Source organism: Erythrolamprus reginae, chromosome Z (assembly GCF_031021105.1).
Source record: "Erythrolamprus reginae isolate rEryReg1 chromosome Z, rEryReg1.hap1, whole genome shotgun sequence".
NCBI lineage: Eukaryota > Metazoa > Chordata > Lepidosauria > Squamata > Dipsadidae > Erythrolamprus > Erythrolamprus reginae.
Genome location: NC_091963.1, coordinates 148,123,741 through 148,138,960, shown reverse-complemented (window position 1 = coordinate 148,138,960; position 15,220 = coordinate 148,123,741). Strand labels below are relative to the sequence as shown.

The following is a 15,220-nucleotide window of genomic DNA, read 5'->3' as shown; positions in this document are numbered from 1 at the left end:
AACTTCATCAGGGTTTGATGAACGTTTAACAAAGGGAGTTTTTCTAGTTATGACAATACGCTTCAGAAAGCTCCACCTGTTAGCATTTATAACTCCAGATTGACACTTCCTAGGACTACAACTCCCATCAATTCAGATAAGTATTTTGGAGAGGGGCGGGATACTGTTTTTTGCCCCTTCTGCAGGCTTCTCTGTGGTTCCGGAGCAGCAGAGATTTAAAGAGGGAACAGTAGAGATAGTACTTCCTGAGAACATGGTCTTTCTAGACATTTTACCTCTATGGTAAACAATCATAGAATCTCCATAGATACGTAGGGCGGACGTTTTCCTGTCGGCTTTTTGTGAGGGGGAAGAAGAGAGAGAGAGGTCAATTGAAGACCGGAAATGATCGAAGGGCGGCGATGTTGGCGGCTCCCCAAATTGTCACATGGTACGGTAAAAAAGGAAAACAACGTTAGGGGGACGTCGGTTGGCAGCAAAACTTCCGGCCAATCAAAGCGTGGACTGAGCGCGCCCAATGAACGAGAGAGAAAAGAGAAAAGGACGGGCGCGGAAGCTGTGCTCTGATTGGATCTTTCCTGACCAATCCGGAGGCGTTCCGTAACAACATTCGGCAGTAGGCGGAGCTTGTGCCGGCAGTCGGCGCCTGCGCAGGGACGGCGAGTGGGGGGTAAGTGCGAGCGGACTATCGTACCCATCATCCTCCGGTGGGTTGAGAGTGATGGGCGTTGTAGTTTGTGAAGCGTGACTGGAGCAATCAGTGGACTTAACGCTGGTTTCTATTTATTTTATTTTTACTTTATTTTATTTACATTTTTTAATATTTCATATTTTATTTATTATGTATTGCATTGCATTGCAGTATTTATTGTATTGTATTATTGTATTCATTACCATACCGGTTGCTTTTGACTTACGACCACCTCAATGTCCCAAAATTTATGTTACTGAGTGGGACATTGGTGAACTGAGTTTTGCCCCTCTACAACTTTTCCTGCCACCGTCGTTAACTGAATCACTGCAGTTTAAGTTAGTAACAGGGTTTTGTTAAGTGAATCTTCCCTGTGAACTCTGCTTGTCCAAAGGTCACAAAAGAGGATAACGTGATTCCCACCCATCCCCGGGATGCTGCCTGGGTCATAAATAGAAATCAATTGCCAAGCGTCCAAATTTTCATCCCCTGACTGGTAATGCTTCAGTGGTCCTAAGAATGAAAAACGGTTCTAAATCACGTTTTTCCACCGATGGGGTAACTTTGAATAAAGTTGTAGGTCAAGGACTAATGCTTTGCTATGCTACAGTACAGTTCAATACAAGTACAAGAATACTTTATTGGCCAAGTGTGATTGGACACACAAGGAATTTGTCTTTGGTGCATATGCTCTCAGTGTACATAAAAGAAAAAGATACATTTGTCAAGAACATGATTTTAACCAAAAAAATAAATAAATTATTTATTGGATTTGTATGCTGCCCCTCTCTGTGGACTCGGGGCAGCTCACAATATGCAATACAATACAATACACACATTTATTTGTTTGTTTGTTTATTTATTAATCAGATTTGTATGCCGCCCCTCTCCGTAGACTTGGGGCGGCTAACAACAATAATAAGACAATATAAACAAATCTAATATTTAAGTTTAAGTTAAATTTAAAAACCCTAATTTAAGAAACCAATCATACATACAGACATACCAAGCATAAATTATATAAGCCTAGGGGAAAGGGAATATCTCAATTCACCCATGCCTGACGACAGAGGTGGGTTTTAAGGAGCTTACGAAAGACAAGGAGGGTGGGGGCAACTCTGATATCTGGGGGAGTTGGTTCCAGAGGGTCGGGGCCGCCACAGAGAAGGCTCTTCCCCTGGGTCCTGCCAGAGGGCATTGTTTTGTCGACGGGACCTGGAGAAGGCCAACTCTGTGGGACCTAACTGGTCGCTGGGATTCGTGCGGCAGAAGGCGGTCCCGGAGATGTACTATATTGTACGCTATACTAAACACTGCAGATCAGTGATGGCAAACCTATGGCACGGGTGCCACAGGTGGCACACAGAGCCATATCTGCCGGGACATGAGCCGTTGTCCTAACTCAGCTCCAACCTGCATGTGCGTGCCAGCCACCTGATTTTTGGCTCATACAGAGGTTCTGGGAGGGCATTTTTGGCTTCCAGAGAGCCTCCGGAGGGATGGGGGAGAACGTTTTTACCCTTCCCCAGCTCCAGGGAAGCCTTTGGAGCCTGGAGAAGACGAAACATGAGCCTACTGGGCCCACCAGAAGTTGGGAAAGAGGCCATTGGGAGGGTTGGACTGGATGACCTACAAGGTCCCTTCCAACACTGTTCATCTATACTGTATACTAGGCACTATGCTGTGCTGTACTAATCATATATGTATTATGTTCATTGCACAGTCAGATACATAATTCAGATTGGACTTAGTACTTTTTGTTATACTGGTGTATTATATATGTGTGTGTGTGTGTGTGTGTGTATGTGTATATTTGTGTGTGTGTGTGTAGATTGTTGAGTTCAATTTTTTCCCGTGTAATATTTTGAGTGTCTTTGTGATGTTTCAGCAAAAGCACGAAGCCAATAACTTCAGCCGAATGATGGTGAATGTGATTTCGCCAAAACATCAGAAAGACACAAAATATTACACCGGGGGGGAGGGGGGGAAGAGACAGAGGACCCGAAAACATAGATTTATGTTTGTGTGTGTGTGTGTATTCAAACTTGTAAAGAACTGACAAAGAAATAGATCTATTTTGAGCTTTTTAACCTCTCGTCAGCTAGTCATACCCTTATAGGATTCAAACCTGGGCAGGAGCTTTCAGCTTCTAGCCCACAGGCTCTACTCCAGGGGAAATTTAAATGTTTTTCTGTCAAGTCACTCGGCCGATCCAAATATGGGAGGGAACTCCCTGCTCCGTTTTGCCTCTTTGATTTTCTGTCAAAAGGAGGCGAGCGAGCCTGTAGCTCAGAGGTTAATATCCTGCCTTGCATATAGTAGGCTACTGGTTTAAAGCCCAGTAAGGATATGTCTAGCTGACAAGCGCATAACAAACTTGAAATAGATCTATACTAGATTCCCTTTTCATTTATCAGCAAAAATATTTAACTATATATATATATATATACAGAAAAACGACCATGTGTGTGTATAATATTATGTTCTATTACATTTTAATTTTATATCAGTAGATATTCTTCAAACCCCAGGTTTCTCCATTTGGACAACCCAAGAAGCCTTTGGAAACTGGAAGGAGGGAAGAACCTCTGAATAATTCAGGTGAGACAGCTGCCCGGTCCTATCCAGCTGGGGTCAACTACAGCTTCTATTATCTACTTCCATAGGGGGTAAATGGGTGGGGTAGACCAGCACCTTGGGAGGCCAAAGATTGGGGTGGTTAGGATAGCCTCCCAAAGCCTCGTTTCTAGCCAAAGCAACATCACCCCAAATTAGAAACATAGAAGACTGACGGCAGAAAAAGACCTCATGGTCCATCTAGTCTGCCCTTATACTATTTCCTGTATTTTATTTTAGGATGGATATATGTTTATCCCAGGCATGTTTAAATTCAGTTACTGTGGATTTACCAACCACGTCTGCTGGAAGTTTGTTCCAAGCATCTACTACTCTTTCAGTGAAATAATATTTCCTCACGTTGCTTTTGATCTTTCCCCCAACTAACTTCAGATTGTGTCTCCTTGTTCTTGTGTTCACTTTCCTATTAAAAACACTTCCCTCCTGAACCTTATTTAACCCTTTAACATATTTAAATGTTTCAATCATGTCCCCCCTTTTCCTTCTGTCCTCCAGACTACACAGATTGAGTTCATGAAGTCTTTCCTGATACGTTTTATGCTTAAGACCTTCCACCATTCTTGTAGCCCGTCTTTGGACCCGTTCAATTTTGTCAATATCTTTTTGTAGGTGAGGTCTCCAGAACTGAACACAGTATTCCAAATGTGGTCTCACCAGCGCTCTATATAAGGGGATCACAATCTCCCTTTTCCTGCTTGTTATACCTCTAGCTATGCAGCCAAGCATCCTACTTGCTTTTCCTACTGCCTGACCACACTGCTCACCCATTTCGAGACAGTCAGAAATCACTACCCTAAATCCTTCTCTTCTGAAGTTTTTGCTAACACAGAACTGCCAATGCAATACTCAGATTGAGGATTCCTTTTCCCTAAGTGCATTATTTTACATTTGGAAACATTAAACTGCAGTTTCCATTGCTTTGACCATTTATCTAGTAAAGCTAAATCATTTACCATTGGTCTTTGCTCGCTCGGCAGGATGATCGAAGTGGAGATCTCGCCTCGGGCCTACGTCAAGATGTGCCTCCATGCGGCTCGCTACCCCCACGTGGCGGTGAACGGACTTCTCCTGGCTCAAAAGCGCCGGCCGACAGCCGGAACCCCCGAATGCCTCTACATCACGGACTGTGTCCCCCTTTTCCACAGCAACCTTTCTCTCACGGTGATGCTGGAAGTAGCCCTCAACCAGGTTTGTCTTCTCAACATCAGGGGAGGCGGAGACTCCTTCGTGGAAGCCCCGAAGAATGGGATCAAACAGCCGTAAAGCTCTTTTTACCCTACCCCAAACTTCATCTTCCCCCTACAAGCAGGCCTGGGATATTAAGCGGTACTAGTCTTAACCCACAGATTTTTCAATCCCACCCGTAGTAATTTCCTAATGTCCACAGGCTTGTTTGGAATATTTTTTGGCAAAATATAGTCCTTGACTTAATTAAATTTATTTAACTTTTAAGCCGCCCAACTCCTTGCGCTGGCTGGGTGGTGTACAGTCATAAGCAATATACAGTGATCCCTCGTTTTTTGCGGGGGGGTGCGTTCCAAGACCACCCGTGCAAAACGAATTTCCATGAAGTATAGGAAAAGATATTTTTTTATGTATTTAACAAGTATTTGGACTTTTAAAACCCACCCATTGCATTAAACAGTCTTTCTATAATGTTTGCCCAGGTCTGCCTGGTGCACCAGTTGCGGCCCTATTTGGACAGGGAGTCACTGCTCACAGTCGCTCCTCATAACCTCGAGGTTCGACTACTGCAACGCTCTCTACATGGGGCTACCTCTGAAAAGTGTTCGGAAACTTCAGATCGTGCAGAACACGGCCGCGAGAGCCAGCGTGGGGCTTCCTAGATTCGCCCACGTTTCTGCAACACTCCGTGGCCTGCATTGGCTGCCGATCAGTTTCCGGTCACAATTCAAAGTGTTGGTAATGACCTTTAAAGCCCTGCATGGCATTGGACTAGAGTACCTCCAGAACTGCCTGCTACCGCATAAATCCCAGCGACCGATAAGGTCCCACAGAGTTGGCCTTCTCCGGGTCCTGTCGAACAAACAATGTCGTTTGGCCCCAGGTGAAGAGCCTTCTCTGTGGTAGCCCCGGCCCTCTGGAATCAACTCCCCCCGGAGATTAGAACTGCCCCCACTCTCCTTGTCTTTCGTAAATTACTCAAGACCCATCTATACCGCCAGGCATGGGGGAGTTGAGGCACCTTTCCCCCAGGCTTTTTAATATTTATGTTTGGGTATGTATATGTTGTTTGCTTTTTTAAATACGATAGGGTTTTATGTGCTTTTTAATACAGTGATCCCCCGGTTATTGCGTCCCCGACCATTGCGAACAGGGTAATTTGCGATTTTTGAACCCGGAAGTCAAAACACCATCTGCGCATGCGTGCCCTTTTTTCTATGGGCACGCATGCGTAGATGGCGCCCGGCAGATCAGCTGCTGGGCGGCTTCCCTGGGTCTTCCCCCTCTTGCTGGCGGGAGGGCAAAGCCCCCCCCAGCACCCGCCCTTCGCCCTTCGCCTGGGAAGTTCGCCAGGAGTCAGCGGAGAACGGCGCGCCTGTTTTAAAACGATCGGAGCTTTCCAATGAGTCCCGAAGACAAACGTCAAACTTCCGCGTTTGTCTTCGGGACTCATTGGAAAGCCGCGTGGGTGTTTTAAAACGTCCCCGCCGACATGGGGGGCTCGCTAGCACCCCCCCAAACCCGGGTTGGGGGTTCGGGGGGGTGCTAGCGAGCCCCCCATGTCGGCGGCGACGTTTTAAAACAGCCGCGCCGCCCCCAATCTTCGGCTCCTCGCTAGCGCTGCGGAAGTTAAAAACACCATCTGCACATGCGCAGATGGTGTTTTTACTTCCGCAGCGCTACTTCGCGAAAACCCGCTCGTTGCGGGGGGTCCTGGAACGGAACCCTCGCAACGAGCGGGGGATCACTGTATTAGATTTGTTTTTTGCTGGAATATTGTTTTTATTGTTGTTGTGAGCCGCCCCGAGTCTTCGGAGAGGGGCAGCATACAAATCTAATAAATTGAATTGAATTGAATTCTCAGCTGGAACTACATGTGATATCCTACCAGTTTCCTTAATAGAGTACAGTAGCACTGTGGAAGAATTTTATGAATTTTTAATGGATTTAAAATTTCCAATGGATTTAAGCCCCCTTTTAAAACCCATGAAATAGTGAATCGACGAAAGATGAACCGCGAAGTAGCGAGGAATTACTGTAATACAATACAGGATGAGCAGCAATAAACAACATAACAAACAATAAAATATAAACCAGTAAAAAACAGTGAATACAATGTTCATTCAACAACATTCATATCTCTTGGGCTGAGCTAGTGGCCTTCAGGCAGTGAAGGGCTACCAAAATTTTTGCTACCACACTGTGGGCTGGCTTGTGCAGGACGCCCTGCATTTTCTTTCAACATCTTTCAGTGCAAATTGAATGCTCTGGTGTGGAGCTCTATTTTCATTGAACACCCCCACCCCCAATACGGGCAGTAGCCCACCCCTGCCCTGAGGCCTACCAGCAAAGCCATGTTTTTACAGCCTTTTGGAAGTCCAGAAGGGTGGGGGCAGTGCAAGTCTCTGGGGGCAGTTGGTTCCATAGAGGCGGAGCCACCGCAGAGAAGGCGTTGGTTATGACCTATAAAGCCCTTCATGGCAGTGGACCAGAATATCTCTGGGACCACCTTCTGCCGCACGAATCCCAGCGACCTTCTCCGGGTCCCGTCAACTAAACAATGTCGTTTGGTGGGATCCAGGGGAAGAGCCTTCTCTGTGGCGGCCCCGGCCCTCTGGAACCAACTCCCCCCGGAGATTAGAATTGCCCCCACCCTCCTTGCCTTTCATAAGCTTCTTAAAACCCACCTCTGCCGTCAGGCATGGGGTAACTGAGATTAGATTAGATTAGATTAGATTAGATTTATTGGATTTATATGCCGCCCCTCTCCGCAGACTCGGGGCGGCTCACAACAATACTCTTTCCCCTAGGCCTTTACAATTTATGCATGGTATGTTTGTATGTATGCTTGGTTTTATAATAAGGGTTTTTTAGTTGTTTTATTATTGGATTGTTACATGCTTCTTGCCTTTCATAAGCTTCTTAAAACCCACCTCTGTCGTCAGGCATGGGGGAACTGAGATATTCTTTCCCCCTAGGCTTCTACAATTTATGTATGGTATGTTTGTATGTATGATTGGTTTTAAAATAAGGGTTTTTAGCTGTTTTAGTATTGGATTGTCGCATGTTGTTTTTACCACTGTTGTTAGCTGCGCCGAGTCTATGGAGAGGGGCGGCATACAAATCAAATAAATAAATAAATAAATAAATAAATAAATAAATAAATAAATAAATAAATAAATAAATAAATAAATAAATAAATAAATAAATAAAAAATTAAGTAAGTAAGTAAATAAATAAATAAATAAATAAATAAATGCTGTTTTTTATCACTGTTGTTAGCCGCCCCGAGTCTACGGAGAAGGGCGGCATACAAATCCAATAAATAAATAAAGGCCCTCCCATGCGGTCTGGTCAGCCAGCACTGTCTGGCCAATGAGACCTGGAGAAGGCCGACCCTCCAGGTTCTGGTCGGTCGCTGGGAGTTACATGACAGAAGACAGTCCTGTAGATAGACTTAACAATTATTTGTTTGTAGTGTCTCTCCAAAGTTTCCAATGGCTCTGAAATCAGCAACTCTGTGGGACCTTATCGGTCGCTGGGATTCGTGCGGTAGCCATTGCCCTAGCTCAGCTCCAATGTGCATGTGTGTGCCGGCTAGCTGATTTTTGGTTTGCCCAGAGGCTCTGAGAGGGCTTTTTTGGCTCCCAGAGAGCCTCCAGGGGGATAGGGGAGAGTGGCTTTACCCTCCACTGGCTCCAGGGAAGCCTTTGGAACCAGGGGAGGGCAAAACACGAGTCTACTGGGCCCACCAGAAGTTGGGAAAGAGGCCGTTTCTGGCCTTCAGAGGGCTTCCGGGGGGCGGGGAAAGCTGTTTTTGCCCTCCCCAGGCATTGAATTATGGGTGTGGGCACTTGCGCATGCACAATATCATGCACGCATGCCGTTTTGGTACCCAAGGGGAAAAAGGTTTGCCATCACTTGAATAGAGAATGGAATGGAAAAATGGAATGGAATCGAATAGAGAATAGAATAGAATAGAAAATATGGAATGGAATCAAATAGAACAGAAAATAGAATAGAATAGAATAAAAAATAGAATTCAATTCAGTTCAATTGAATTTTATTGGCCAAGTGTGATTGGACACACAAGGAGTTTGTCTTGGTGCACATGCTCTCAGTGGACCTAGGTGAAAAGCTACGTTTGTCAAGAATCACAAGGAATTGATGTCCAACCCAATTTCAAGTGGGCAGAGTTGAGCAAACACTATCCTTTATCCTCATCATCCTCAATCTAACAGATTGCCAACTTCAGCATTCATGTTCTTTCCAGGTGGATTCTTGGAGCTCGGAGTCCGGTTTTCTCCTGGCTGGCTATTACCAGGCCAACTCTGGGATGGATGACAAAAGGTGAATGTTAGGAGGAGGAGGAGAGGGTGGGTAAAAATGATAGATTTCTTTCCTTCCCAAAGTTTATCTAACTCCTTCCTCCCTCCCTCCCTCCCTCCCTCCCTTCCTTTTTTCCCCTTCCTTCCTTCCTTCCTTTTTTCCTTCCTTTCCTTTTTTTTCTTCCTTCCTTCCTCCCTCCCTTCCTTCCTTTTTTTCCTTCCTTCCTTCTTTTCCTTCCTTCCTTCTTTCCTTTTTTCCCTTCCTTCCTACAGCCCTAACACCCTGGCACAAAAGACAGCAGGCCGCATTGCTGAACTCTATGACGACGCGGTGCTGATCATGGTAAGGAATTCCCTTGGATTTGGAAGGTCTGGGGGGCTATGGAGATTTTCAAGTCCACCAGGTCATGGTTGTCTCAAAGGTGCAACTGGACTTTCTTGGTTTTCCCTTTGATGACCTTTTGCTTCTCATCCACGGAGCTTCTTCAGCTCTGAAAGGATGGCAGGAAAACGGAAGGATTTAATTAATTTAACCTATTTAATGTATAGGACAGTGTTTCCCAACCTTGGCATCTTGAAGAGATCTGGACTTCAACTCCAGATCAAGTCAGATCTCTTCAAGTTGCCAAGATTGGTAAACACTGGTATAGCCCACCCAACTCCTAGCAGCATTCATCATATATAAAAACAATATAACAATACAGTGATACCTGTACTTAAGAACTTAATGCATTCCATGACCAGGTTCTTAAGTAGAAAAGTTTGTAAGAAGAAGCAATTTTTCCCATAGGAATCAATTTAAAAGCAAATAATGTGTGCGAACCCATTAGGGAAAGAAATAAAAGCTCGGAATTTGGGTGGGAGGAGGAGGAGGAAGAAGAGGAGGAGGAAGAGGGTCGCTTCCCAGAGTGAAGGGAACGTTTCTTTTCTCTGGGCGCTGGCAGAGCTTTATTCCCTTTCTAAGCACCCAGAGAAAGGAAAATGCTTTGTTTGCTCTGGACTGCCAAAGCCTCCTTAAACGCCACCGAAAGGCTCCTCTGGCAGCCCAGAAAAGCCCGAGATGGATGGGATTAAAGGGAGAATGGCAGGTAACTGGCTGGGCCTTCGTGCCACTCTCAAATTTCCTGGGAAATTTTTCCGGGCTCAAGTTCTTAAGTAGAAAATGGTTCTTATGTGTTCTGCCAGCGTGTTTCAACCGCCCGTAATTAAAGGGTAATTAGTCCAGGAAGACACACACCACACAATAAAAGGAAAACCCAAAAGTTTTTATAAACAGAAAAACAGAAACAGCTCCCTTTTTAAATGTCAAAGGGATTTTCTGGTACACACAAGGCACAGGTTAAATGCAATCCAATTGCTCACCCAATAACTGGGAAATTGAGTCCTATTCTAAAGTCCAGAGAGTCCACACACAATCTTGAACAGCACAAATACCATGATCTTGACGAAACAATGAATCAGATAAACTGCCATGAGGCTAAAACACCAAGCTGCACTTTTATCTGTAGCACTAATTACAGCAGCCCCACCCAACTGCAGGTGGCCTCATTTTCTCTTGTAATAATCCTTCAGTTGTTGTCTCCTATGCATCATTCTACGCATGCATGGATGTGTCATTAATTCTTGTTCAGAATCCAGGGATGATACAGATGATTGATCTCCTCCTGGGCTGTCTGCCAAACTCCCCTCTTCCCTGTCACTCACGCTTCCTTGGTCAGAGGAGGCTTCGTCGGCAGATTCCATCGGGAGCAAAACAGGCCTGCGGCATGTGGATGTTTCCCCCACATCCACCTGCACATTCCTTGGGGCAGGAGCTGGGCCAGAGCTGACCACAACATTAAGAAGAGGCAAAAAAATCTTGAACACCCGGTTCTCATATAGAAAAGTTCTTAAGTAGAGGCGTTCTTAAGTAGAGGTACCACTGTAATTAAAATCCCATAGAAAAATTTAAAAAAATTACACCTTCGGCCAAGTCTAGATAGTATCATACAGTTTCACTCCGGTCTTTGCATAAAAGAAGGATGATAGATTGTTTTTATTGTGGGTTTTTTTTTTATTTAATTGCAATGTTTTAAATCCTATTTATTGTAATGGTCTCTATTTTATTCTTGTAAACCACCCCGACTCCGCGAAGAGAAGTGCAGCCTATAAATCTAATAAAATAAAATTTAAATAAATACTTAACAGCCCAGGGCCTGACGGCAGAGCCAGGTTTTAACGGCTTTCCAGAAGGCTGGTAGAGTGGTAGCAGTATGCGCCTCCGGGAGCAGTTACTTCCAGAGAGCCGGAGCCGCCACAGAGAAGGCCCTCCATGTGGTCACAACAACCGACATTGTCTAGCTAATGGGACCCGGAGAAGGGCGACCCTGTGGGCCCTTATATTTAACGATGAGAGAGAGAGAAAGACAGACAGAGAGAAGTTTTCCTGAGTGCAAAAAAGTGCCAAATGGCCAAACCAGAGGTTTGGAGAAATGGACTTCCAATTTGTCTGTTGTGCTGTTTTTTGCACTCTGGGGCTTCAGGAAGCTTCCCTGAAGGCTCCAGAGTGTGAAAAACAGCACAACAGGCAAACCGGAAGTCTGTTTTTCCAAACTTCCGGTTTGCCCGTTCGGCCATTTTTTTCACCGTCCAAGGCTTCCGTGAGGCCTCTGCACATGCGGGTGGACGGGGAGGATTGGGCGCGTGCGCAGGAGCATGGGCCTGCATGGGGGGGAATGGGTGTGGGGACGTGCTAGCAGACGCATGCACCTCTTTTTGGCACGCGAACCCAAAAAGTTTCGCCATCACCGCTCTAGAGAAAAACGAGGCCTTGATTTCCTTTTTTCCTTATCGTAATCATTCCTTCCCCAAGTTGGATAATCGCAAGTTTGGGATAAATCCTCGTCTTCCTCCCCTGACTGTCTTGGAGCAGAGGGATCGTCAGTGGCTTCCTAAAGACAAGAACCTGTGAGTTGCGGCTACCCACGCTTTGCACGACCCTTACAAGCAGTCTTTCAGGAGTATATAATAATAATAACAACAGAGTTGGAAGGGACCTTGAAGGTCTTCCAGTCCAACCCCCCTACTTGGGCAGGAAACCCTACACCACTTCAGACAGATGGTTAACCAACATCTTCTTTAAAACATCCTGTGTTGGAGCATTCAGAACTTCTGGAGACAAGCTGTTCCACTGATTAATTGTTCCAACTGTCAGGAAATTTCTCCTTGGTTCTAAGTTGCTTCTCTCCTTGTTTAGTTTCCACCTATAGCTTCTTGTTCTCAGGTGCTTTGGAAGATAGGTTGACTCCTCTTTCTTTGTGGCAACCCGAGATACTGAAACGCTGCCATCATGTCTCCCCTGGTCCTTCTTTTCATTAAAGTAGCCATGCCCAGTTCCTGCAATAGTCCTTCATATGTTTTAGTCTCCAATCCCCTAATCATATTTGTTGCTCTTCTCTGCACTCTCTCTAGAGTCTCAACACCCTTTTTGCATCGTAGCGACCAAAACTGAATTCTGTATTCCAGGTTTGGCCTTAACAGGGCCTTATAAAGTGGTATTAACACTTCATGTGACCTTGATTCTATCCTCCTACGCTTTCCTTCAAGAAGTTTAATTTACAGAGCGCCAAAAAGGGAGGATGAAATGATAAGGCTAAGCCAGGGGTCAGCAACCTTAAACATCCCAGTTCAATTCTGATTCTGACCAGAAGTCCTGTTCTCCCAACATAGAGTTCTTGCGGATTTAAATGGTAAGGATGTTTCAGATAGTAGTGAGGCCCCTCAGGCAGAGGATGAGGGGATGTTCCAAGGGGAAGTTGTTGCAAGTGAGGTGCATAGTGTCACCAAACCATTAAATGTAGTTAGTAGAAATAAAAAGAGGACACATTTTCTTGTGGGTGACTCGACTGTTAGAGGTGTTGATTTGGGACAGAGTAAGGATGTAGTGAAGCTGATGAGGTGTCTCCCAGGGGCCACTGCCAGCAGGAACAGGAGGTGGATTGCAAATACTGTCAAGGCTGCGAGTAAAGGTAATACCGTTGATGTGATGGTGCATCTGGGCACAAATGATTTGTCCCAGAGAAATGTTAATGTAGTAAAAAGAGATTTCCAATGTCTTAGGGTGGAGCTGGGCAGAAAAACTGATTCAGTGACTTTCTCAGAGGGGTTACCTGTTTGTGGTCAGGAGGATAAAACAACTTGTATCGCAGAGTTTAATGTGTGGTTAAGGCAGTGGTGTAAAGCTGAAGGTTTTGGCTATGTAAGTCATGATGTCAGTAGGTGAACTAATAGGGAGATGTTTAAGAGGGATGGTTTGCATCCATCATACAGAGGTACCTAAAATTCTATGTTTCTATAGTGTCCTCCTAGCCCAGCTTCCTTATTCCTCTACCTGTCCTACCCCTATCAATTGTTGAGCCGACTGGAGACAATAAGTCGCAGCAGAGTGGTGAATGCAGCTCCAGAGCCACGGTTGCTGGCTCTTGGACTAAGCCATTACAGTATAGGCCTGAGATAAATGGGGAATTAAAGAAAGGCTAAAATAATTTAGAAACATAGAAGATTGAGGGCAGAAAAAGACCTCATGGTCCATCTAGTCTGCCCTTGTATTATTTCCTGTATTTTATCCTAGGATGGATCTGTTTATCCCAGGCATGTTTAAACTCAGTTACTGTGAATTTACCAACCACGTCTGCTGGAAGTTTGTTCCAAGCATCTACTCATTTCAGTAAAATAATATTTTCTCATGTTGCTTCTGATCTTTCCCCCAACTAACCTCAGATTGTGCCCCCTTTCTTCTTGTGTTCACTTTCCTATTAAAAACACTTCCCTCCTGAACCTTATCTATACCAACCCCTCGCCCGGCCTGAGAAGGGAAGGGCAGGGGATGGAGATTTGCTCCAAATTCCAGAGTGGGAGCGAAGCTTCATTTCTTGCTGGGTCTTGCACTGAGATGCGTGACTTTCTCTGTCTCGAGACACAGGCCCTGCCCAGTTGTTTCTCTCTGCAACTTCTCTTGCCCCTTCCTTCTTTGTGGTAGCCCCTCAATATTGGAAGGCTGCTATCATGTCAAGAATGCACAAGACACACAGAATAGAGTTGGAAGGGACCTTGGGGGTCTTGTAGTCCAACCCCCTCCCCTCCTATTCCATTCTGGAAATAAAGCCAGGCACCAGGAAGAGGTCTCTGTGTCGTCAAAGCTCCGCCCCCGGAATCCCATTGTGGGATTCCCCGCCTCCTTTTGCGCCTCCCGACCAGCCGACAGCTCCCCGGTGTTTGCCTTCCTCTGCCGCCACCGGCGCCCGGCTCCTCCTCCTCTTCTCAGCAGTTGACTGCTGGGAGGCGGTGTTTTGCGGTGTTCGGAAAAAACGCCAAACTCAAACTTTTTTAAAAGTTCGGGTTCGGGATGCTGAACACCGCAAAGTTCGGTACAAACCCGAACTGTGCAAGTTCGGTTCGCCCAACACTACCGTCCACTCTGCTCTTTAACCACCTTTCAATCTTGTTTCAGGGTCATGTGGTCCGACTGGGAATCCTCCCGCCATATTTGCCAGTCTCTCCTGGAGGCCAAAGTCTACTCCCGATTGGTTGACTTCGACAGCCACCTGGATGACATCAGGCAAGACTGGACCAATCAGCAGCTGAACACGGAAATCGCCCAATTGGTGTCCGTAGCTAATGGCAGTGCGTGAAGGGAGCGCGGACCCCACTTGCCAAAGGATCTCGACTCTTGATTCCCTCTGGCGTTGAATTGGGAGCATCCGGGATGCCAGACTAACCCAGATGCGAGCCGAGATCACGTGATCTAGGCCCCGCCCCATTTAACGGCAAGGTAGCCATCTTGACTTATCCGCACCGCAAGGAGACGACTCTTTAGGAAAAGATGAATTTGCTTTGAAATGTGCTTGTTTTTTAAATTATTCCATCTTTGCAAAGCAATTCCTGTTTTTTAAAAAAGGATCTCACCCCCTTTTATCCAGATACAGATAGTCCTCGACTTACAACCACAATAGTAGCCCAAAATCTCTATTAAAGTGTGGTATTTCTTGAGTTTTCAGATTTTTTTCTTGTCAGAGCTGTGAAGCGAATCAAGTGTGGTGGATGAGTTAGTAACCCAGTCATCCCTTGAATTTCCTTGGCAGGAGGTCACTAAAGGTGGTCACTTGACTCCCCTCCTGGACACAGCGATGGTCATAAATATGAATTGTTTGCCGAGCACCTGAATTTTGATCACGTGACCACGGGGGAATCCTGCAACCATTAATAAGTGTAAAAAAGTCATAAATTTCTTTTTTTTTTCCCCAAGCACCTCGGTAATTCTGAACAGTCACTGAGTGAACTGTTGTAAGTTGAGGACTGCCTGTGATTTCAGAATAATTTATTTTGGGTTTTAGATTGAATA

At 45.5% G+C, this 15,220-nt stretch overlaps 1 protein-coding gene across 6 annotated transcripts; it reads left to right on the top strand.

Moving 5' to 3' along the window:
* Nucleotides 1-612: 612 nt before the first annotated feature.
* EMC9 (ER membrane protein complex subunit 9) lies at nt 613-14,868 on the top strand. Of its 6 annotated transcripts, none has more exons than XM_070729707.1 (7): nt 613-670; nt 3,223-3,292; nt 4,306-4,516; nt 8,787-8,863; nt 9,115-9,184; nt 11,693-11,787; nt 14,330-14,868. In XM_070729707.1, the coding sequence occupies exons 3-7, from the start codon at nt 4,307-4,309 to the stop codon at nt 14,508-14,510; spliced, it is 633 nt and encodes a 210-aa protein (XP_070585808.1). In that variant the 5' UTR covers nt 613-670; nt 3,223-3,292; nt 4,306; the 3' UTR covers nt 14,511-14,868. The 6 variants fall into 6 exon arrangements, with proteins under 6 accessions (XP_070585808.1, XP_070585809.1, XP_070585804.1 ...); XM_070729708.1 differs by having other exon boundaries at nt 638-707; XM_070729703.1 differs by having other exon boundaries at nt 640-670; nt 3,202-3,292.
* The last annotated feature ends 352 nt before the right edge of the window (nt 14,869-15,220 follow it).

What these genes read in the sequence shown, in the direction of transcription:
- EMC9 (XM_070729707.1), top strand. Translation starts at nt 4,307, where the DNA reads ATGATCGAAGTGGAGATCTCGCCTCGGGCCTACGTCAAGATGTGCCTC. An exon ending in TCTGGGATGGATGACAAAAG is followed by an intron (nt 8,864 to 9,114) that starts GTGAATGTTAGG and finishes TCCTTCCTACAG; the next exon opens with CCCTAACACCCTGGCACAAA. An exon ending in CTTCCTAAAGACAAGAACCT is followed by an intron (nt 11,788 to 14,329) that starts GTGAGTTGCGGC and finishes ATCTTGTTTCAG; the next exon opens with GGTCATGTGGTCCGACTGGG.